Here is a 25,398-nt window from a genome sequence, read left to right as displayed (position 1 = left end):
TTAACGTTTGTGTCTTCTTCAGTTTCCTACAAATACTTTTTGATTTCTTGGGAGTAAAACAACTTCAATATTTATTTAATTTCAGGTATGATCTTTCATTTTCACAAACAAAACGCTTCAAAATTACAAAGTCTTATATGTTTTCCTCATAAATAACTTCACGGTGTTCAATTTGGCTAAAGCTTTACACCATTAAACTTCTATTGTTATCAGTGATTAATTTAGATTAATTTCTTTGAAGTTCAAGATGTAAAAAGACTAACCAAAAATTCATTGTCTCTTAGTTCCTTAGCAGACTTTGTTTGATAAATTGTGATAAGTACTTAATTTTGTACAGTGATATTTGATAACACAATGTTAGTATTTTTGTCTTTATAAGAATTTAAACGAATGGATCAGTTAACAAATTAACTATTAAAACATTCAAAACAACTTAACGTAACTAGGAAATTCCAAATTGTAGTAATGCTTGTAAAATTCAAATTCGCTCTCCACTTCTAGATTAAGAGAGTTGCCACCTTGTTCATTCTTACCATCACCGATTGGATAGACATTTCTTGGATGGACTCCTTTTCTTCCTCTAAGTTTTCAAAAACACTGTCGGATACGTAGTAATTATAAAACTCCAAACTGTGAAATATTACTACGTTTGAAAATATTCTTGGGGTTGAAAGTTGGAACTCAATTGTTAGGATAATGTTACTTTTAGGTAAATTTAATTTAAATAAAAACAGAGCAATGTTTAACATTTTTAATTGATAACATTGTTGACATATTTTACTTGAGGATAGTAAATAACAAAAGTGATGTAACCTAATAATGACGAAAATGTGTACCTATAGATGTAGGTTTGTGTTAGAGTAACTCTAAAAAAAATATTATTAATCAGTCAGAAACTCTCTTTGGTGCGCGTACACTTATGCCTTCTTGTTCTTGGTCAATGCCTCATACATGCCTTTGAAAACTTGAAGTCCGGCCTTGTTTCCTTCAGCATAACCTGGCAGATTCGACTGACATTTGGCGAACCATTTTGCAACGTTCTTGAACTTGTCGACCTCATAGCCTACAATCTGTAAATCAGACACAACTTTTAAAATTTACAACATTTTTAAAATTTGGGACCTTAGATGAAAATGTCACATATTTTGAATAATTACAACACAAAAGTACAACAGTTGAAATCAAATTACCGTGCTTTGTTAAAATTTTGGAAAAAATTAAAACAAATGTATACTGTTGTGGTCTACTTAAATATTCTTGCATTTTATTTTGCAGAGTTAGGATAATGTTGCACAGTTCGATGGAGGTGCGGACTTCAGGATCTGAACGTTTGGCGGAACTCTTAAAAATAATCTTGGAATAATAGTCTTAAATTTCCGATTCTTACTGAAAAGTGTTTGAATATCGAATCTATTAAAGTTTGAATATTTCATTCTAAAAATAATTGGTTTGAGATAAATCTACTTTTACTAAGTATTATTTCGATTTTTTCGATTCACAGCAAAGAGTAGCCACAGGAAAAAACAAGGTAGTTCGTTAATGTTTTTTGAAAACTAAAGAGTCATAGCCTACGATTTGTAAATCAGACAAAAGTTTTAAAATTAAAATTTTTTAAATTTTGGACCTTAGATGAAAGCGTCACATCTTTTGAATAATTAGAACACAAAAGTACAACATTGAAAACAAATTACCGTATCATGCGTTCAAGCTTGTATAATGTACTCTGTTTAAATTTGAAAAAAAAAAAAATTAAAAGAAACGTACACTGTTGTGTTCTACTTAAATATTCTTGTATAATTTTCAATATAACCTTGAAATAAAGGTCTTACTTTCCGATTCTTACTGAAATGGTATTGGATCTATTAAAGTTTGATTAAATAAAACACAAATAACAAATACAATAGGTTTGTTAAAGATAAATCGAAATTTACTATAGTACAAGGATAATTTTGATTTTTGCAATCCATAGCAAAGTATAAACAGTCGAATAAAAATATGGAAATGCTATTGAGGTGATTAGTTTGTTTTTGTTTTTTTTTTTTTTTTTTTGATAACTCAAGAGTCACAGTTCTTTAAGATAACTTCTCTGAAAAAATGTATTTAAATATTTTAATATATCTCTATATGTTATATTTATTTTAAAAGCTGTTATATTTTTTATAATGGAATATTATATATAGATAAATATTTTTATGATTTTTATGACCTTTCATATACATGGTGCTTTTCATATACTAAATCTGCCATGCTTTGTGTCTTAGTTTTTATAAGTAAATTTACATTTGTTTATGACTGGTTTATAAGAGCAATCTATATTAGAAAAAAATGTGTTTAGGACACATGTAGAGCTTCTCAACTTAACTATACACATTTTAGTACTTAAGTTCCTTAAAATCGAACTCATGAAGGTACATACGTCAGCAGTGGAGACAGAAGCAGCGATAGCGTAGTCAGCCACAGTGTACGCGTCTCCCGCCACCCAAGTGCTATCCTCCAGGAACTTGTCCAGGAAGCCGAATGCATCGTCCAACTTCTTTTTGTTCTCCTCATTGAAGGATGCGCCGAAGAACATTATGGGGTACTGAACATATTTTTTGGTCAGTAGAATTAAAAACAAAATTTAAATTGCAACACTTCACTATCTAAGGTACACTTCGTTTCATTGTACAGTACATCTGGAACTGCAAATACCACTGGGGTGTCAACACACCCTATCTTTATCGGACACAACCATTAATAGACTATGCCACTTAATTTATTTAAATCATATTTTGATAAAAAAAACAATAACAATATGTTCTTTATTTGAAGTTTGTTTTTGACGATGCAAGGATTGTGAAGGAAACTTTTATTTTTGCGGACATTTAACATCGTTCAGTGATACAAAATTCAGTTAGACTACGTTTCGAGATCTGCAATCTGATCTCTTCTTCAAGTGAATAACTAGCCTACAAACTAGGCTAAAACAACTAGCTACAAACTAGGTTAAAATAACCTAGCTTACAAACTAGGTTAAAATAAACAAATCATACTATAGCGTTGTGACACGCGTAAGTCTATAGCATAATTTAACTATAGAAGAAGTAAATAAAAATGACTTTACTTACATACAAGTCTGCAAATCTCTGATAGAGAGTGCCAATGTCGAAGTACAGCCTCTGGTTAACCAAGGCCCGCTTCTTGACATCCTTGGGGTAGAGAGAATCATCCTTGCCAAACTTCTCTGCCAAGTAGGTGAGAATGGCTCGACTGTTACAGAGAAATTCCAATAACTACAAATTCCAACATACGATTATTTATATTTAGTCTGAGATCTTTGTGTACCATAGAGATTGCACCTAACAATCCAACCTAAATAATTGCACCTAAATAATTCCAACATACGATTATTTATATTTAGTCTGAGATCTTTGTGTACCATAGAGATTGCACCTAACAATCCAACCTAAATAATTGCACCTAAATAATTCCAACATACGATTATTTATATTTAGTCTGAGATCTTTGTGTACCATAGAGATTGCACCTAACCATAATGCATGGAAGAATCAATTTGAGTGAAAAGAATACTGTACAAAATAAATATTCCAACAGTGTAAAATTTAGAATTGGGTTTTAAAAATATCATTAAAATTGTTTATTTAAGATAACTTTGTACAAAATATGTTTATAAATTTATCAACTAATGTAATTTACAAAATACTTAGACAAACTTCTGAAGAATTAAAAAAAAAACAACAACCCATAGTTCTGATTTGAGGTTCACACAATCATTGAGGTTTATATAGAGTTTGAATGTTTGTATATTCTTTGTATCTTCTAATATAATTTAACATTTTAGACAAAATTAATAATTTTTCAATCAGCTCAGATATAATGGTCTTCTAAAATCAATGTATTGGTAATTTTTATACAGTAGAGTCTTGCTTATCCGAACTTAATTTATCACATTGTTATTCGATGTTTCATACAAAAGGTTGATAAGAAAATGTAGACCAATAGTCTAGTTGTAAATGCTACAGGCAATACCGCAACTCTCCAGTTTAAAATACTAATACCCAACGCTAAGTCTTATTTTATAGTTTTTCAATCGAAATTAAAATTAAGAACTTCAACAGATTTGTAGCATACAATAAAATTTGTAGTAAATTATTAAATTGCTAGTTTTTTGCATTACAAGTTATGCTTAAGTTACTAATTTACAAAGATATTGTGAAAGGATTGTGTTTAAAGTTACGAATTTATTTGGGTTTCAACCGTAATTTACTTAATGTCTTTATCATACGACAATTTTTTGCTTATTTGAGTTTAGGTTCACTCGTTTATAACGGATAAGCGGGACCCCACTGCATACTGGGAACCTTTGCAGTAAATGAAAACTTTCGGCATATCACTAAATCAGATTAGCAGGTAGGCTACTGGTTGTATACTTCAGACAGGCTTAAAAACTATTTTTATCTTCTGAATTGGTTTACCTTTCGTTGATAGCGAAGCCATTATCATCCAAAGTCGGTACATTGTGCTGTGGGTTTATCTGAAAAAAAAAAAAAAAATAAATAAATAAATAAATAAATAAAGTTATTATCACATTTAAATGTTAGTAATATAGGTAACTTACCTGTTTACTGTTTGAAACTTTTATTGCACAATACCACTACATAAATTTAACAGATATTCTTTGTTTTAAAGTTTAATATTTGAAGATGGAAAGTTTGACAGGATAACAGGGTTCCGAACAATTTGCCATCGTTATATTGTTACAAAAGGTATATCACTACGTTTCGAGGATTGGAATCTATCCTCTTCGTCAGGTGGTAATAATACCTCCCCCAATTGACAAAGAGAATAGATTCCTATCCTCGAAATGTTGTGTTATACCTTTTGTAACATATAACGATGGCAAATGTCCGAAATCCTGTTAACAGATATGTCATACATAAGTATATAGAACTGACAATTTTTGTATAAAAGTAATATGTTATTAATAAGCCTTTAATTTGGATGAATTATAATTTTAAATTTCAAAGATGGCTTTTGCAAACAGTTGCAACTTCATTCCGGTTTTTAGATCACCATTTTAACAAGCGAAAAAATCTACCAACCTTGAGGAATTCTGGCTTGAGATGTTCCTTATTCATGAGGTTCAGCTCAACGAGGTTTAACTTGATTCCAAGGGCCTTTATCAACATGAAGGACAGCACGGCATGGGGAACTGCCACTGGCATAGTAGAGAACCACGCCCGCCTCTGTAACATGAAATAAACAAAGGCTTAAGATAACTCTTTATTTCAGTAGGCAAAACATAATACACAGTAGGGGTGTCCATAATTTCCAATTGCCCTGGCAAATTGCCTCCCAACCGATCATAAATCAACAGAAAACATCCACCACTAATTCATACGAGAAAAAAAAACGGGAGGTATCAAAAGACTTGTGAGGAATACAAAGACTTGGGAGGTATCAAAAGACTTGTGAGGTATCAAAAGACTTGTGAGGAATACAAAGACTTGTGAGGTATCAAAAAACTTGTGAGGAATACAAAGACTTGTGAGGTATCAAAAAACTTGTGACGAATACAAAGACTTGTGAGGTATGGAAAGACTTGTGAGGAATACAAAGACTTGTGAGGTATCAAAAAGACTTGTGACGAATACAAAAGACTTGTGAGGTATGAAAATACTTGTGAGGTATCAAAAGACTTGTGAGGAATACAAAGACTTGTGAGGTATCAAAAGACTTGTGAGGAATACAAAGACTTGGGAGATATCAAAAGACTTGTGAGGTATGAAAAAGATTTGGAAAGATGAAAAAAGACTTGTGAGGAATCAAAAAGACTAGGCAACTTGACTTGAATTTTAAAGGTTTGCCTCTTTCCATAAAGTAGTAGAAGAGTTTGGCGGTAGTAACGGTTTTCAATAGTACCTTGAACCCCAGTATCTATTGAAAATTTGAAACTGCTCCTTACCCCCAATTTGGAACAATAAATTGAACAACACTCAAAAAAACGTAGTGACGTCTAATTGACAATCCCTGAGCTTTAAAAATAATTTCAGTATTAATTAAACAGTACAGAAGGAATAAGTTACTTTTTTCCACTATATATAAAATAAATTATTAATTTATACGTGCAATTTAGAGAAATGGATAACAATTTCTACCATTAAGGAAGAGTACAGCAAACCCACACTCTTCATAATGTGACGTAAAAAAATCTAAAAGCAATTTTCACAACTTCAACCTAGTTGAGTTCTATTATATATTCATAATTCATGACACAATCACTATAATATAGAAAAATATAAATGTGCTATAATAGTGCTCAACGCTTATTTTAAGAACTGAAAAAACACAAACTTTTCTTTTTAACGAACAGAAAAATAAGGTGTTACGATGCAATGCACAAATAGTTGTACTGTGCCCAAAGCTATACAAAGCACAACTTTTTCTGGTGTGTTCAACATTAAGTCTTATCTGTGCTTTATCATATCGGTTGCAAGACTCACGCTTATCTTTTGAATTCTTATCGTGGGTTTTGTTTACTTTCTCATGTTGTCTATCCTTTTCCTGAGATTTTCCTCTGGCTTGATGGGACTTGCTCTGCATGATTTCTGTTTTGTACAACCGAACAACTGAAATTCCGAGTATAAAGTTGAATACATATGTATAAATGTAAATTATATGGCGTTTTACTCGTAAATATCTTCTAATACATATGCTATTGGGATAAAATTAAACAGTGTTTAATATGTTTCAGATCCTGGAAAAGACTTTACAATTGCCTCTCTTACTTTTACTTAGGAAATAAACATCTAAGCTGTAATGATTAGGATCATGTTTATAGGAAGACTACCTTACGATTTTATAATGAACTAAATTTGAACATATATCATTAGGAATCGTTTTACAACGATTAAAACAGTACTATTCGCATGAAAATTATTTTATGAACTAGTAATCTTATGAACATGTAGATGTGGTAGATAGCCTATAAGTTATTCGTTTTCTTGAAATTAAGATTAATTTATTCATAGTGAATTACCATGCTCTCTTTTAAAACGAAAAGATTCGTTCAGTTAAGGTTATCGAATAAAAATAATGATACGGTTTAATAAAGGTTTTAGGTTTATTTTATGAAATCATTAACATTTTAAAAGTAACCTCACAGAGTGACCCAGGGAGACAGGTGGAACATATTACGTATAAAAGTATATTTAATAATTATAAATCGTTTAAAGGGCTTCAATAAATTAAGTATCTGTTTTTAAGCTTACGCTGTCGGTTTCATGACTTAGAACTAAAATTTCCTATTCATACCGTGAAAACGTAATTAAAATAGTTAAATATTATTAAAAACCACTTCAAAATTATTCTAAACGTTTGTTTGTTCAATATAGCCTATCTAATTATATAAAGTCATTAACTCTTCAGTGGAATAAAAGTTTAATTTTTTTCTTCTCCCTCAATGTTTAAAATGCTGTCCATTAAAATTTTTCTATTCATCATGGACATTTCCTCTGAGGAGTTGAACCGAGAAAATACTCGTAGTTCTGGGTTCATGTATAAAAAAAAACACCTAACCATCAAGTTAAATTTTTCTATAAACAAGTGAATACAGAACTTGTCTGAAATATGCATTTCGATGGCAATATTACGTTTAATAATTTGATCAATCCTTAACTTTTTTTAATCGTGTGTGTACATTTATGTAACTGATTTAATTTTCCTGTAACATACTAGAATGGATAATAGTGGTCGATCGAACAACATATTTTACACAAATACAGTATAAGCTAAGCATGTTTTGTTGTAAATTATGGAGTATTTTGAACGAATACTTAATGAACGTTGGAAGCGAGTAGCGAATATTATATGAGATTGTAAGAATTAAGTTTCGTTTTAAAAGTAAACATATGCGTAATTGACTTAGTACGAACGTTTTTTGTCAGAACTACAACGAACAAAATAACTTCGTTGTTGATTTTCGCAAATAAACAATCATGCAAGGTTTGAGCCCAGTGGCTTCATCCATCCGCGTTACTTGCACAAGTCTCTCAGCACAATACAGAAACTCGCAGGCATTTTGCAACCCCAGAATGGCCTTCACACGCCTCTCTTCCTGGGACCTTCAGGGTTCCCTTTCTCTTGGCGCTCGCCTCACGGCCACCACAGCCCGCGGTCATCGCCCTCACCCATTCCCCGCAGACAACCGGAGTGCTAGTCCGCCTAAATCATAGGGAGTTCTACCTCATTTTTAACCATGACTATGTATATTTCTAGGATTCTTGGTACCACACGGTTTCGACATTTTGTACCTTTGTCATATTTTATGTCTTAACAATCTCAATCACGTCCTCAGATTTAAAATAATCTTTAAACAGTGAAAGACGTCAGCACAAGATAATGCTGTAGCTCCACACTAACCGGTGTCAATCACACTGAAACAATACTGACTGTGCTGAATGACAGACGAATGTAATTTGTGTAATGTAATTGTGAATGTAATGTAATGTAATTTGCGACGTCAGTACATCAGAACGTGAATGGAGGAGGGGGAGAAGACTGCAGTCGGATTTCTCTGGTTGGTCACTAATTTTGTGTTTTCTCTAAGGATTGAATAAAATCAACTGATTAGTTTAAAATTGTTCGTACTTACAGTTATCAAACTTATTAATACTTATTTATATAGATCTTTTACCAGGTGTGTAGTATGTATATAATTTAAACTCAGACTACTGTTAGATAGTCATTATTAAATTTTAAATGTTTAAAATTTTCAAAATCAGAAAAATCAGAATTTATTGCCTTTCATCATTAATCATCTCTAAATTATTACGAATATAAATCTTTAAGTTTTGTTACAATTCACCCCAATCAGCTTTAAAAATAAGGTAAATGAGAAGCAAACAGACTGTATAGGAGCACTGACGTATTCCTTGCCTAACAATACGGTGAACCCCATATATCATTAACATTGAATCATTGTCAAATCATATGATGTATATTATTTCTGAAAGTACATTTTTATGTAAAATGGGGGTGCTATGTAAAATGAGAAATTTACATTTCTTATAAAAACCATGAACAGAAAAATTCACCAAGTTATAAGCAGTATTGCTTCTACTCACAATGTTAGTCGGCTAGGTTCTGTGTCTGAGTGTAAAGGAGGAGTCGTTCCTAACCCTGAACTACTCCAGGTACCACGGTAACGGAGCGGTAACAATGTTTATGGAACGATCACAGCGCCCTTTCTACATCGCCATAGGGGTGAAGAGGGGGCGGGGTCGACCAATAGTGTGCCAGTACTGATCGGTCTCACCCTCATCAAAGCCTTCATACATTATGACACTGCACTTTAACAAATGATCAGGTGTAAAGAGACAGTACCGTACGTAATCTCCTGTAAAGGCCAGGCTCGTGACAAACCGCAACAATCGATGAAGCAGAACTTATGACCATGATTTTACCACAGAGGTCTAGCCTGTGCAGGCTCCATCCATGCTATGCGGTATAGCCTAGGAGGCGATAATCGAGTATGCATTCTACAAGAATGTCCATACCGGAAGTTTCGCCACTTTAGAAGCTTTCAATTGGTCTGTGGGATCTGGAACTTTCCGTATTCTGAATTTTCGATGCCTGGAAGCTTCCGGATTCTATGAATTTCGGTGTCTGCAAGTTTCCGGATTCTAAGAATGTTCGGTGTCTGGAAGCTTTCGGGTCCTTCGAATTTTCGATGTCTGGAAGCTTCCGGATTCTATGAATTTCGGTGTCTGCAAGTTTCCGGATTCTAAGAATGTTCGCTGTCTGGAAGCTTCCGGGTTCTTAGAATTTTCGGTGTTTGGAAGCTTTCGGAATATATATATACCCACACACGATTCAATTACATTGTACTTGGCCGTATATGTCACATATGCGTTAATTAATCTAACCAACATACGATCGGAATACCAAATACCTACCGAAAGAATATGATATACATGCATTACATTTGTATAAATGTCAATAGCCTAATTTAAGTTCAATAAACATTGAACCATAAAAAGTACTTGTCAAGACGGATTCAATGTTAAATTAAGTTAGGCTATTGCCGTTTGTACAAACTTAACAAATGTTAGAAATTTTATAAAGCTGTTTATTTTATTATTGTAAAGGAATTAAATTTGACGCATATGAATGCCGTAAACTTTATGGGCTTGTTGAAGTACGATTAAAATCGTTGTAAACACATGGTGTTTTTGAGTAGATATGTATAAAATCACTCGAAAAACAAAATATTGTGGTGATAAATAACATTAATGTGTAAAACCAGTGGCGTATATGGAAAACTATTTCGGGGGGAGGGGGGGCTTGTTGAGCTTTAAGAACTCATGAAAGTGTTCTAGCTTAAAACAAACTACTGAGTGAAATTTTAATATTGTCTATCAAACTTTCTGGCTGCTTGAGCCCCCTTTATATACGACCATGATAGTAACGAGTAACGACTATTATGAAATCGCTAGACAACACTCGTAATAAGTGCACCTGACAATTCTGAACACAACAAACTCTAGTTCCGACTTGTGTACACCTGCAGGTGCGCTATCTCTAGAGATAAAACCAATGAGATAACGAGAGTGACGTTATCAATTTATCCTATTAGTCGGTCTTTATCTACGAGTGCTTGACACTGATATAACTTTTATTTACAAGATTAACGGTCGGTTTTAAACGTGTCAAACTAAAACAATTATGATTATTGAGAAACTTAAAATGTGTTCGTTAACTTCTTAATCGAGATATAACTTGTTTTAACCAAAGCGAACATCCAGTATGCAAGCATATTTCAGATAGCACAGTCAGTTTTGGTCAGCTAAATTTTAAAAGTCACATTCCTTTATGAAAACAAAAAAAAATATTAAAAAAATTTGGTTAACTGTTACGAGACTTTTTATGCATTTAAAGTATAAATTGTGGAGAACTTTGTTATCAGGTTCAGGGAAAACTGTTGAATATTAGAATGTGATTTTTTACAGTATGTATATGAGTTGTGATTTCAGTAACCTAAATGGAATGTTTATGAAAACATCATTAATAGAAGTAACAATGTGCATAAAATGAAATTTTTTTTAATTACACATTTAAAACATTACTTAACGGAATTACATATTTAATGAATTAAACATGTTATCTTTCGTATACATGCTGTGAGGATCTCCAGCCGCATTACAAACTACCCCCAATTTTACATTAAACGTCCACGATTTCGAGTGGAATGACTAGAATTTTTTAATATTGTGCTCGTCTGTAGTTAAGATGTACCCATAAATTGCCGCGACTAAAAAACTTTAAAACTAAGATATAATTAACCCAACCGAGCACTGTTGTGATTTCCCATGATCCAATTTTTTGGATCCTTCTTTTTTAGGGAGGGGAGGGGATGCACCATAACCCTTTTTTATAAAACTTGTCCGAATTACACGAAAATCTTTTTAAAAAAACGTGTTTCAACGTCTATTTTCTGGAAAATAAAACTTTCTTAACCTCCAAACGTTCGGGTGGACAGTTGTGGGCAACAAATTACTGTGTTAGTCATTTGAAATGAAAGTGTGGCAGTGGTTATCAAATGTCCGTGTTCAATAATCCCCAAAGTTTCCCTTGGGGAAGGGTTACCATTACCCCTACCCTTTCATAAAAATTGTCTGATTTTAAAAATTCTTAAATAAAAAAAAATAATCATGGGAAATGGTCCCCACATCTTGGGCGGTTACCACGATTGCACTACCGTAAACGAACTGTAGTAAAATTATAAACGACAACCGCCGAAGGTAAAGTGTTCAGTAGTGACAGATATCATTGGTTATGCATGTTATCAGTCTGTTACATTAAAGCACAGAGAAAGTCCTCTGTGATTGGCGGTACCGTACTTTTTATATTCTCCTCGACAAACAACACAGGATTACCAAACCAATTCAGCGCTGTAATACAATGTACACAGACTGGTATGAACTGTGATCCTGATTTTATTACGCAACAACTATACACATTTACCGTACTTATCTAGAATAATAAATAACTAAATGAATGTAGACTACATTTCGAAATAATTATTGACATTAAATATTGTTGGGGTGTTAATTACTAGGTAGTTTAATAACACTGCATTTAAATCAAACGTATTGTAATAGTACTGTGTACTGAAATTATTGTAGCTTACAACGAATTACTAAGTTTTCTTGAAAACTTGAATGTAATTTATGTTTTTATAAATTACCAAACACTTGCACTAAGGTTGCCGGAATCATGAAGGCAGCGATCGCAGAAATTTAAAGTTAACACAATTGAATAAAAAAGAATATTTTGTATCGATGTATCTACGGTTTGTGCGATATAACTGTATTTTAAAATTATTATCATGTTAGAGTGAACTAAGTCCGTGGGTTATTAAATTTTTCAGGCAGGTATGATTTTATGGTATATGATGTTATTAATGAATATTATTTTGTTTCGTTTTGAGAAACCTTTTACGATCCTAAGCCTTACTCTTAATTGTTTACAAATTTATAACCTCTACGTTAACAGAAACTTATTTATTGTATTTAGCTCAAAGTTGGGGTTTATTGATAAACATATCAGTTGATTTGACGCAATTCCTGTCTACATTATTATGGTGATGCTTTTGACGTAAATATTAGCTAAGCCTAAGTTTCAACGAATAAATAAATCGGAAATGTACGGTCACTCAAGTAAAAACGTGTAAGGAAAAGTCACTTACCTGGAGGATCCTCTAACTTATATCCTCTCGCCGTCCTTGCCTTCAGACAGGGAGGGCACCACCAGATTTTCTTCTCGACATAGAGACGCTTTTCCGGTTCTTCCATATGAAAACATTTTTCGTGGACAGTATAACCCTCCCGACATCCCCAGCAAGTGACCCGCACCAGCGTGGGGACGCTCTTATCTTGACACCGATTGCAAGACATGTTACACGAAGTTCACTGACCCGATAGCACAAACAATCAAGATGCTTATTTAATAAGTTGAAGTAAAGACTTATCTCGGTAGCTGCTCTTATAGAGAGGAACGAGGAAGGACTGAAATTCGTAATGTGACCCCACAAGTTAAAATGAACTCCTCTTTTGTAGCCGGTGGAGGGGGGAGTGAGTCATAAACGACTTGGGACCGGCCACTGGGATTATAATTTCCCCCAAGGTCAAGCAGACGTCACGCACACGTAATGCTTGGCGCGCATCGATTGTTTGTTGTGCGAAACAGCTGATTTAAAACGTACCCGATACCTCGCTCTTCTTTTTTGGGTATTCATTTTACAGAAGAGTAAGTTTAATGTAATCTATCAATAAAGGCAGTAATGTTTAATATAAAATGCCATTAAATGTCTTGGGCAGTGACGTGAAATTCTGGGAAATTTAAAATTGAGGAATATTTCCGGATAAATTACCAAAATTTATAAATTCCCGGAAATTTATGATTAATTACCGAGATAGCTCAAAAACTGTAAATTAATAAATAAAACCATTAATTATATGGTTAAATCAAACTTAAAAACTGAAATATACTTTGAAATAAAATTATAAATTAATAAATTCCGGGAAATTTATACTTTTCAAAGTGAAGTTGTTCAAATTAATAGATCGATATGGTGACTGTAAGATAAAAGAAAACACAAACTCTGTTTAAAAAAATTATTAATGATAACTTAAATACAATATACAAATAACTAAAGTGTAAAATGTTACAAAAATAACATTAAAAGGTACTTTGGTATTATAAGAAGTCAACCTTTTTTAAGTTTTCTTACCGGTGACCTAAAAATGCTACGTTATTATAAAAGAAAGATTTTATTTGACTTACTGTGAAAATTGCATGCCATTATGACGATCAGTTCTTGTTTTCTGCCTCCCTAAAGGAAGCTATGTCGCCGAGATATGGAATCTATTCTGTCCCTATGTATTGTTTATTATTAGGCTAAATAAGTAGGTTTAGATTAAGTTATTATAAATATGATACTAATATTACCAAGTTTAAAACAACCTTCTGTTAGGACCACGAGTTTTTTGTCTGATTTTCTGGCGACCTGAAAAGAAGATGGAAATTGGGAACTTCTTCCCAAAATGCTCAGAAGATGCAAAACCAACAGCGAGATTAGATTGGGCCATTACTTAAATGCTGTAGTTAGAAATTCTGTGCTTTATTCAGTGATGTAGGGCAGGGAGAAAAGGTGAGGAATTTTCACCCCTTTAAGGCGACACTAAGACACAATGCTTTGAAACATTGCCGTCTTCATAAAAATGACCTATAAAGTCCATTATGAGTTCCGAGATATGAGCAGAGAGAAGTAATGAAGTGCTGAAATGGTGTTTTCCCAATCATAATAAAATACTTATCAATGTTTTACTAGCAGTATTTACCTATAATTTGTTTAAACTGCAGTGAATATTTATATTATTCTAAAACAATAATATTCTTTGTACCGGTCATAAGTTGTTTTACTATCTAAAGAAATTAACTCTGTAAAGTCTGATACTGTAAAATATGGTATGTAGAGGTTACGAGTGAAAGGTTTGTGCTATGGATTATTATGAAAGTGTTTGGTCTCGTTACCAATGGTAACCGCTACCAAATTACCAACACAAACTGAACACCTTAATCAGTCAGAGTCCGTAACCACGGTTACGTATGATATCACCATTGATAATCCCCTAACTATTAGGAACAATTCTATAACAGAGGCTACATGTAATTTGTTATATAACTAAGCGCACATCACGTTATATTTGTTATGCCAAAATTAAGTTATTATTGCTTGTCACACAATCGGAGTATTTGAAATAACAATGAATAATTATTGTTAATTAATATAATTATAATTTGATTCAATTTATTTTCTCATTTCATATAATATAATATATTTTATATTCATTACAAATGACCTATTTCGATCATTTACGCTCTAGCTTTAGTGTTAAGTTCAGATATACACTTTGGTATTATACAGATTTATACATAACGACACATGCGGCTTTATAATTATTTAGATTTAGAATATAATCTTATGACCTAGAACAAAAGAGTTCAGTTCAGTTTTAGTTTTAGTTCTAAGTTTAAGTTTAAGTTGGTATCGTTTTGGATCAGCAGTAGTGATTTGGACGCTACAGAGAGCAGCCCGGCTGAATCAATTGAACTCTTATCTAGAAGCAGATAAGATACTTGTAATTTAAGTACTCGCACTGGCCAAGCTACTTGTAAAAGTGGTCAGTCTTTCTACAGTTTGTATCTTGATTATTAACTGTACATATTGCTGTTGGAATAAATTCAATTCAAATTAAAATCTCATAATCAATCAAGGATTGTTTTTGGTGAAAATTGACTACGTAATTTATAACTGTCAAGAAATAATTGTTAGGATAACAATTTTATTTTTTTCCATATCTAGGATAAACGATAACCCAGGTATTCTTTAGAAAAGCACAAGTTATAGATGGATCTGAAATCATTTATTATATTAAATTATATTAAACACATTTATGCAAACGTTAAGCTATACAACTAATTTTGAAATTGGTATTTTTTGGGCATGTAGCAGAGTGAAAAGACAAAGTAGGCTTGTACAAAATTGAACAAAAACTTATGAAATACAAATATTTATATACATGAGGTAACTTGCATGTCATGTTATCCATACAGCCATTTATAACTATCGATTATTTAGATCAATGATCGAATCAACAGCACAAAGTGATATATACATACGAATATCGATTATGTGCAGACGGCAACAAAGCAGTTATTACTCTATGTCAAGGCCGTCACCACGTAGATTACGAGTATGATACATTGGTTGAAGGCCGGATCGGCCGTTTTAGAACTTCTTTGTCTGCCTTCGCTTTTTAAAATATACATTTTTTAATAATATATCAAAAGTAAATAAGGGAAGATATTTGTCACAAATATTGATCCATTCTTCGTTCTTCCTGGCCTGGCATGTTTTTTCAGATTTATACAGAGCGATTCGCGAAGATATGCAGAAACTGTGGGAGCTCATTCTATATGTAAAAATAAAAAAAAAACATGTTTATATAAACATGGGTTCGGAAATGCTTCGTTAGCGAGTTACGGCTAGCGAAATATTTCGTCCGGATTTCAACTCTCCACGGAAAACGAGGTATTCCTGAAATTCTGGTAATTAAATCGTCTCTTTTGGTTTTGACCTGATAAATTGAATAAAACATGTCCCATAACTGTAAGTTAATCAGTTTTTTGGGAAATCAGTGTAAAATGAAAAACAAAACCAGTGAAAAAACACATTTTTATGTTTGGGCAACAATAACTTTGTTACTTCACCAATAACGGTGAATTAAAAATTAATTTAATCAAACATCTATTCCCTTTCTGTGAACTTTATTTACACTATTTTGTTCAGAATAAAATGTTCTACTACGAAGTAAGTAAAGTACTATAAAGCAACATCTAATTTGGACTTTATATTATAATTTGAATTAACTATCACCATTAACTAATTGAATCGATTTGTAAAAGAGTTTTATGGCTCAATGATCTAAAATTAGCCCACAAGTACAACTCTTATACTGTATAGTTCATGACTCATAGGTAGGTACTAGGGTCGTTCAATGTCATTAGACATAGATGGAAAAACTAATTTTTTCGGCATTTTTTTATTTTTCAACATAATCTCCTTTCAGCTCTATAAACGTTTCTAATATTTTTTAAATTTATTTACACCTTCCTTAAAATAAGATTTCGGAAGATCTTCAAAATAAGTATCTGTTTGCTCAATAATCTCCTCGTTTAAAGCGAAGCGTCGTCCACCAAGCCATTTTTTAAAAATTCAGAAACAAGAAAAGGTCACTGGGTGGATACTGCAACGTTTCGAACTTTAACTCAGTCATTTTGACCGTCGACAACACGATTGTTCTTATTGTTCTCGGTTAGCAAACGCGGCCCCCATCTCGCGGAAATTTTTCATGCAAAATTGAAGCGATCCTTGGTATATCCCTGTAGCCTCAACTATTTCACGCACGTTAATTCATCGATCATTCAAAATAATTTCCCGGATTTGTTCAATGATTTCGGGAGTAGACACTTCCACTGGTCATCCCGATTAATTTGTAGATGAACGGTCACGTTTAAATTCGTTTACCCTGTAAACTGTTGCAAACTCAGGAACAGATGTACCATGAACTGCATCCAACTCCTTTCGGCGTTAAGCTTTTCAAATAAAATGTTTTATCACCGCTAGAAACTCACTTTTCTCCATTATTCTAAACAAACAAAAGTTGTTCACTTCAATCGTCAATAGCAACGAAACTACGCGATGGATCGAGCTGAAATTTCGATAGCAGTCTAGTCAATAATACTGCTTACGAAGAACTTTTTTCCAATCCTTCAAGGGCCATCTCTCGGATTTTCTAAGGACTCGTTGAAAGACCTTTTTATCGGAAATTTGCTTCCAAATACAACAAGGAAAATACGAAAAATAACATTATTCTACTTTGTTAGTCACTAGGGAAATCCGCTCGGTCCGGATTCTACTCCAAGAGTTCTGCCAAGTAGGGATAGGAAGGCGGCGACCAACCGAGGCGGCCAGGCTCTCAGGAATGTGGGCAGAGCCGCGCCTACGCCACTCTGACCTTCACGTCTATTCCCTACCAGTCCTAGAACTGTAGGTAATGTGAGCGTTGGACAGGAACTCATAACACTATTAACACATCGTTTTATAAAATCACTTCTGTCAACATATAGTGTTGAACACAAAACTAAATTGCAAGAACCAGACTATGTTATTGTTATTGCTATATTATTAATGTCGAAAGTGGTCTTTCCCGGTACGAGATCGTGTCTTCCGTGCGAGGCGATCACCGAGTGCAGGGATTCGATCACACTGGAAAAAAACACTTTTGGTAAGAGTTATGAGCTATGCTTTCCACTTCAGTGTAAACAAAAGCGACGTATGAGTACGCAACACTGTGTCATGTACCAGGCTTCGCTGTGGTTGTATATACAATTTTAAATCAGTCGCTTATTATATTTGATTACACGTGTTACTACGTCACATATTAAAAGTGGCATTTCTCTTGTCATCATGGTTTCCCACAATACCAGTGTAAAAATATTCGCTAACGCTCAGCCAAATCATATTGAGTAGCATGCACTATCATTGAATTTGTTCTCGAGATATCTTGCGGACAGACACACAGATAGACAAATAGAAATGAAATCGTTCTAGCCCATCGAGTGATAGGCTTCGCTAACGCTCAGCCAAATCATATTAAGTAAAAAAAAACACTATCATTGAGTTTTTTCTAGAGATATCTTTTGGACAGACACACAGACAGACAAATTGAAATGAAATCGTTCTAGCCCATCGAGTGATACGCTTCGCTAACGCTCAGCCAAATCAAATTGAGTAACGTTCACTACCATTTGTTCCAGAGATATCTTGCGGACTGACACACAGACAGACAAATAAATATGAAATCTTCTAGCCCACCGAGAGATACGCTTCGCTAACGCTCAGCCAATAGTGGTAATATATGCGTAATTTGTGTACATGAAACTAATAAAACTAAACTATATATAAATTTTCGGAAGTAGTTAATTATTAGCTATTCTTACTTAGATACTATTTGATGGTTACAATATATAATTTAAATATTCCTCACAGATTTATCAGGGTTGCACAGTAATATTTGTCACAGAATAAAGACAACAATACTTACTTTGTTTTTACGTTTTATTGTTAGATAAATTAATGATGATAATTAACTGATTTTAAATAGGTTACTACTACTGACATTAGCAACTAGCGCAGCTGGTGTTTGAATGAATAACTACGATGAGTGCGGCTACATCACGTCTCCAGCTGTTTTCTCGATCTACACCCGGAAAAACGCTACTTACCATCTCACAAATGCTAGAAAAAATATCAACTTTCGGTGAGATATGATTAACAATTAATTATTAATATCAATTATTGCCTTTTTTCTTGAATATTGTTTAGTATAATGTCATAAACGTTGGAATAACCCACTGCTTTAATAGCCTATCAGAAAATATAAGAACTACTACGATTAAATTCACTCAAAGATCATTTTACATCGCTTCCGTTTACTTCGAAATCGTTCAACAGCAAAGATTGATTCATGCATTTTCCTTAACACGTACATTTGTAGTAGAACAATGAAAATGTGTATGAAGAAAACTAACTAAAAGCTACAATGAGCATACAAATTTAATAAAAGCACATTAACTATTTTTTATGCAATGTTTAAATTTATAGCATATTTAAAAACAAAAAAACAATTGTGCTTTGTACAAATTATTGCTTTACAGAGTGGGTATTTTCTGTGTAAATTAAATTAAAATGAAAATTATATGAATTCCTACATGATTTGAAATCCATATAACAAGTGTTGTATTACTTAATTATTAGAACAACGTACTAACTTACTTTACTTTGTTATTCCATAAAAAAGAATTGTGGAATAAGTACTACAAATTGTGGAAAAGTAACCTAGTATTATTTACTATCTAGTATTATAGACTAGACATTATGTCAGCATAGTAATTTATTTAGGTTTTATATTCGCAGTTGTATGAACATTGAGATGTTTCTATTTAACAAATTTTTTATATTCTTCAGCTAAATATTGTGTGGTGAGACTTCCACTCTGTACCTTAAAGTTAATTGTTGTATATCTTGTTATGTCTCGTAAAAATGATATATAACGGGCTATAGGCATATGTTAAATAACTTTTAAAGTGGAAAAAATAAAATGTTATCGGATAAGTTATAATATTATTTCGATGAATCGGATAAGGAATTAATTATTTACTAAATATCGTAGAATTTACGTTTGGTAGACTATTTTAAGTTCACGATTACCGGTAAAATAAAGCATTAAACTCAATTTAAAACGCGTTTTCGGTGCATCTGCAATATTAGTTGCAGTGAGAAGCGTGAAGTTTATGGTTTGCAGTTTAAGAATACACACACATTTAAGAATAACTGATTTATTAGGATAGTTAGCACACTACATATTGTATATCTCACACTGATACATCGACATCCGGATCTCTGCTAACAGTCCTTTTCATATCCGTTAGTATCTCAGTGATACCAACGTGATACCTTAATTAACTAGGGTTTACAAATATTTTATTATATTAAATATACAACAGTTGCAGTAAGAAGTTTGAAGAGTATTGTTTGCAATAGCAGTAGCAATGAAGCATAAAGTTTATGACTTTAAATTGCAGTGAAGTATGAAGTATATGGTTTGAAGTAGCAGTTACAGTGAAAAGCTTAAAGATTATGATTTGCAGTTGCTGTTGCAGTGAGAAGCATGAAGTTCATAGTTTGCAATAGCAGTTGTAGTGAGAGACGTGAAGATTATTTTTTCAGTATCAGTGAAGCCTGAAGTTTATGGTTTGCAGTAGATGCTGCAAAGAGAGGTGTAAAGGCGCATGGGCTGCAGTAGCTGTTGCAGTTAGAAGCAATGTTATAGTTATAGCAATGTTGAAGGTTAATATTTCGCAATAGCGATTGCAGTGCGAAGCGTGAAGGTGTGACATATTGCATCCGGTACAACTGACCGTGACGTATGCTCTGTATCCTGACTGTGTCAACAGGACTTTGTTGCCTTCCTGAAGTTTAAAGGTTTACATCAACAAACAGATTCGAATTATACACATTTTGACGTCATTATTAAATGTTGATTTAACCCAATTATCTCGGCATTAAACGGTCACTGGTCAAAGTTCTACAATTATTAAGTTTGTGCTTTTGAAGGCACCTTTATAAAATTAAAATGTCGATTTTAACACCAGTGTCGTATGATTTATACTAAAAGTGTTAGTAATTAAATTCAAAGTCCACTAATTGATTTTCTACACTACGTTAACGCAATATGTGAAAGAAGTTATTATAATTAACCGTTGAATATTTCAATTTAAAAAGGCAAATCACATTTTAGTTAGCTTTGCTAAAAGTTAGATTATGGCTTTAGGCTATTTTTTATATAAATAACTATAACCATGTTCTAATATTAATTAAAATTTACAAATATTTGTCTAGTTACGTAATACCGATACTTAAAAATGGATACATTTATGTGCAGCTCAGCCATCTTTATAAATGAGCACATGCGAATAACTCAGTTTTAGAAGTTTTGGGATGAGGAACGATTAGGAATCCAACGCCTTCATTTATTAAATTACTATTGTTTATTCATTCAAGTGCAATCCTTGACAGATGCTCGTATGTTATCATAATGGTAATATAAAGTTCAAATTTCAAGAAATATGAATAATTTGGATTAATCTATTACTTTTTAGCTGTTTTAGATTCTTTATTACCGCTGTCTTTTGCTTCCTAAGTTTTGTTAAGTTATTAGATTATATAACTAAAATTTACTTTAATTTGTCTATTCTCTACTGTTCACAACCATTTCTCAAGATAGCCAAACTATGCACCAAAGTGACGAAGAGAAGATAATGTAATTTACCTCGTTATAAGTTGGTAATTTATTAAGACAAAACAACTTTGATGACGTGTTATCTCTGTAGTGGCCACTTACGATCATAAAAACCACACAGGAACAATATCAATTCCCTGTCCGTGACATATAAAGGCCACATGTGCCATTGTGCAACCTTTATTAGATCAAGTTAGCTTTCATTGTATTAGTTACACAGACGATAAATAATTCATATGGACGATATGTGCTGCCATCTGGAGGATTATTTCAGTTAGTTCTGACGTTCGCCGCTAGGGCTGCGCCACGTACCTTTGATAGTTACCTCTCTCACTCCACAGATGGCAGTCCAAACGCCCACACTCCCGTACCACGATTTATAGCACTGGACGAGTTATCTCTTGTGTAACTAATACAATCGAAGGTCTTAGACACTGTGATGCATACATCATTACGATTCTTAATGGGAAATCCATAACATGCATTCCAGCTGTACTGGCGGACATCTGGATTATAATGTATTATAATAATATAATAATTATTATATTTATATTACAAATAATTTAACTTTCTATGTGATCGAGACCTTTCAACGGCGATTCTTAGAAGAATTTTTTCATATGATACACTTACATCCAGAAGCAACAAATTTGGTCTTACGTTGATTTATTTATTTACAAAATTATTAATGGTTTAATAGACAGTTACGTTCTTTTAAATAGGATCCAGTTGTTTGTTCCTAGAAGCAACTTGCGTCCATCAATAGTTTTTGTCTCCAGATGTAACAGTCCAACACTATAATTTTCCATTCATTGAAGCTTTAAGACTTATAAATTTATTTAAGCAGGAGGTAGATATGTTCATTAACATAGTTGGTGAGTTCAAATCCCAAATTGACAGTTTGTTGAGTTATTATAAAGCAAACCATTCAATTTTGTATTGTTATAAAAATTATTCTTTTGTTTAGTTGGGTATACCAAGTGTCTGAACTTGTTCAGAGCATCATTTTCATTTATTAATTTTTGCTTAGCCTAATATTCTTGTTTAAAGTCTTTTTCCTTTGTACTGAATTTTATTGTATTTTGTTTGGTTTTATAAAATGACGACCAGAATTGCAAAGGGATCTAAGTGCCAAAAAACAAAACTTTTCAGGAAATGAAAAAAACTTTACATTTTCAAAAAATAATTGGTATTTATATTTTGTAATTATTGAGATAAATGGTTTACATTATGTTTAAAATTATTACCAAGTTTTATAAAGCTATTTACTTGAATAAAAAGTTTATAAATTCCTTTCGGCAGAAGGTCCTAAGTCCAAACTACCTAACAGTGCAAAAGGATGTAAATGCCTTAAAAAGAGTTCATTTTACTACCACAGCTCACGATAGAAGTTTCTGTTGTTTTCATCCAAGTATGGAATCATTGTGCAATACATTTTCAATATCTGTTATTGTCTTGCCTTTCTTTCCTATGGACATAGATCGTTAAATTTTTTTATACAAAACAGGTTCAATTTGATCCACTTTGATCACGGAAATCTGACTGATGCCTAGTTTTTTTTGTATCAATGCAACTAGAAGCTGCTTTGTCAAAGTCAAAAAAGTGGTCAGCCATTTTCAAAACTTTGAAAGGCTTTGAGGGTCTAGCTTCCTCAATAACTTTCTGTAGATCTTCCATCACTTGCATTCTAGCTGACCGACACTTTTTTTCGATAATAGCGAAGTCTCTATCGGCAAAAGAAAAACTGTGGCCGGAGAGCAGAAATTTGTGTTGAACAGACTCAAAAATACCTCTAACTACCATGTATAGGTATAGAAAAATAAGCATTCGATTTTTTTAGTTGGCCGGTACAGTTGTCGCTCCAAACAACCAAATGTTTCTTGTGATTTGGGAGTAAACCAGAGTTTATAGCCTGAGTAATGCAAGACGCTACCTGATTCCCTCCTCTACCTGACTGCCCCTCGTGCAACATACAAATTATAGCATCATTAGCGTTGGTGCTATGGACATTGAAATTGTAGCAGGTGAGTTGGCGTAAATAATACATATTGCAATGTGTCAATTTAGGCAAAGGGAATACTTTTTCTAATCCCATTACTACCGGTACAGCTATCACACTTACCTCTACAGCAGGCAATGGTTTCGCTGCTATCTCCTTCCTAGTGTGTTTGTTTAGTGTCATATAAGACTTCCCACTTAGTCTTGCTTTCTTCTGTTTTTCTCTAAACGCCAGCTTCTTTTCACTGACATCTTTACCAAAAGCACTGTTATTCAAATTGTTGGTGTCGTCAGCCATGATTGTAAGAAAATTTTATAACTTAAAATAAGCAATATGAAAAACACAGGCAAAGGCAATGACGGGTAGAGCACGCCTGTATCAACAGGAGTGGCGGGAATAGTGGTAGGGCGGACGACAACGTGACGGCACTTAGATCCCTATGCATTGCAAGCCCGCCCCGACATACTACCAACACATTCTGTTGCATCCTATAACAACTACTAGGAGTTTTTTTATGAACACAGCTCACATTGCAGGGCATTGGGATGTGGACATAGATCGGTTTGCAGTGAAAAACCCATTACGCTAAAAGATGGCACTTAGATCCCTTTGCAATTCTGGTCGTCAAATATCAAAATAGCTATAAGGATATTGCACCTGTGGCTATTGTACTGTATATATAATTAAAATAAATAAATAAATAATTCTGTAATAACAGTGTTAAACGTCTAACACTCTCATGCTTTTTTAATATCGTAAAATTAAGGAGGATTTATTATTTTAAAGACATTATTAATACTCACCCAAGCGATTTTTAATTTGTATTGGTATTGGTTGTTCAGAAAAATCTCAAGCTCTTTATACTATTCTTCGTTTGAACATCCAAAGACAACAAATTTTACAAGAAACCAAAATGTATTTGTATGTGTATTAATCACATCTTTAATACGAGATAGGTCTAACTCTAAAACCGAAAACAAGATCGTAAAAGTGTGAATATTGAGATTAACTCCAGTTCACCTTCCTCTTAAGTGAAGCATCTGAAGTCTGACGCTGTTACAACATGACTCCCAAAATCTGGTCATGTTCGACTGAAGGGATCCAAAAATAGTTGGCTACGATGAAGCTTCATTCTCATTGTCTCATCAGGTGCACAATTGATGAGACAATGAACCTCTTCACCTAGATTGCACTAAATTATGTAATCTAGGAGTCTCTGATCTAGAAACTATGCAAAGAGTTCGTTGAGCTTCTTCGTTGCACCGAGAACTTTTTTATCCCTTCAGATAAACATGACTCCAGATTTCAAGAGTCTAATCTGTGACAGCGTCAGATTTAAAATTCTACACCTAAGAGGAAGGTGAACTGGAGCTAAACATAACTGATGACATGATGAACATGACTCCATGAACATCAAAAATTACTGAACCGTTCATTGCTTACTAAAATAAATATAGCAGCTTCTTAAGAAAGGTTATTCTGGCCTTTAAGTAAATGACAGATTAATTTTTGGTGCGATGAACAAGCTATATAGGCTAACTGGGATAAGGTTAATACACTAATCGGTAAGGCCGAAATCAAAGAGAATGAGAACGCTGAACTCATAATTTATGAATCTTCCTTAATAATAATAAAATAGCCAATTAATTTAATGATTGTTTTATTAATGTAAGCAAATTATTAGTATCAAATGACAACTTATCGACTTATATTCTGTTTATGTGTGTATATATACATACACTTTGTTTAGTGGGCATGTAATGTTTCTTATTTCACATTTAACCAGTATTGTATGTGTCATGGTGTTGTGAATATTGTTTTGTGAATTCAATCACTCTAGTATCAAAATCTGATTTTTTAAATACTCATTCCAATGTAATATTAGTCTGATGGAGAACACGGTTATCGATT

The 25,398-nt window shown here is 33.1% G+C and overlaps 1 protein-coding gene across 1 annotated transcript; it reads right to left on the bottom strand.

Annotated features, from left to right (window-relative positions):
- Window positions 1–737: 737 nt before the first annotated feature.
- On the bottom strand, window positions 738–13,135 carry LOC124361945 (glutathione S-transferase 1-like). The gene is made up of 6 exons (XM_046816027.1): window positions 12,749–13,135; window positions 5,103–5,246; window positions 4,476–4,534; window positions 3,108–3,249; window positions 2,417–2,581; window positions 738–1,070 (listed from the first exon to the last, which is right to left on the bottom strand). The coding sequence occupies exons 2-6, from the start codon at window positions 5,223–5,225 to the stop codon at window positions 918–920; spliced, it is 642 nt and encodes a 213-aa protein (XP_046671983.1). The 5' UTR covers window positions 5,226–5,246; window positions 12,749–13,135; the 3' UTR covers window positions 738–917.
- Between the last annotated feature and the right edge of the window lie 12,263 nt (window positions 13,136–25,398).

Source organism: Homalodisca vitripennis, chromosome 5, assembly GCF_021130785.1.
Source record: "Homalodisca vitripennis isolate AUS2020 chromosome 5, UT_GWSS_2.1, whole genome shotgun sequence".
Lineage (NCBI taxonomy): Eukaryota > Metazoa > Arthropoda > Insecta > Hemiptera > Cicadellidae > Homalodisca > Homalodisca vitripennis.
The sequence above is the reverse complement of the archived record's forward strand: the minus strand, read 5'-3'. Positions and strand labels throughout refer to the sequence as shown.

What these genes read in the sequence shown, in the direction of transcription:
- LOC124361945 (XM_046816027.1), bottom strand. Translation starts at nt 5,225, where the DNA reads ATGCCAGTGGCAGTTCCCCATGCCGTGCTGTCCTTCATGTTGATAAAG. An exon ending in AGAGATTTGCAGACTTGTAT is followed by an intron (nt 2,582 to 3,107) that starts GTAAGTAAAGTC and finishes AAATATGTTCAG; the next exon opens with TACCCCATAATGTTCTTCGG. An exon ending in CTTCTGTCTCCACTGCTGAC is followed by an intron (nt 1,071 to 2,416) that starts GTATGTACCTTC and finishes TCTGATTTACAG; the next exon opens with ATTGTAGGCTATGAGGTCGA.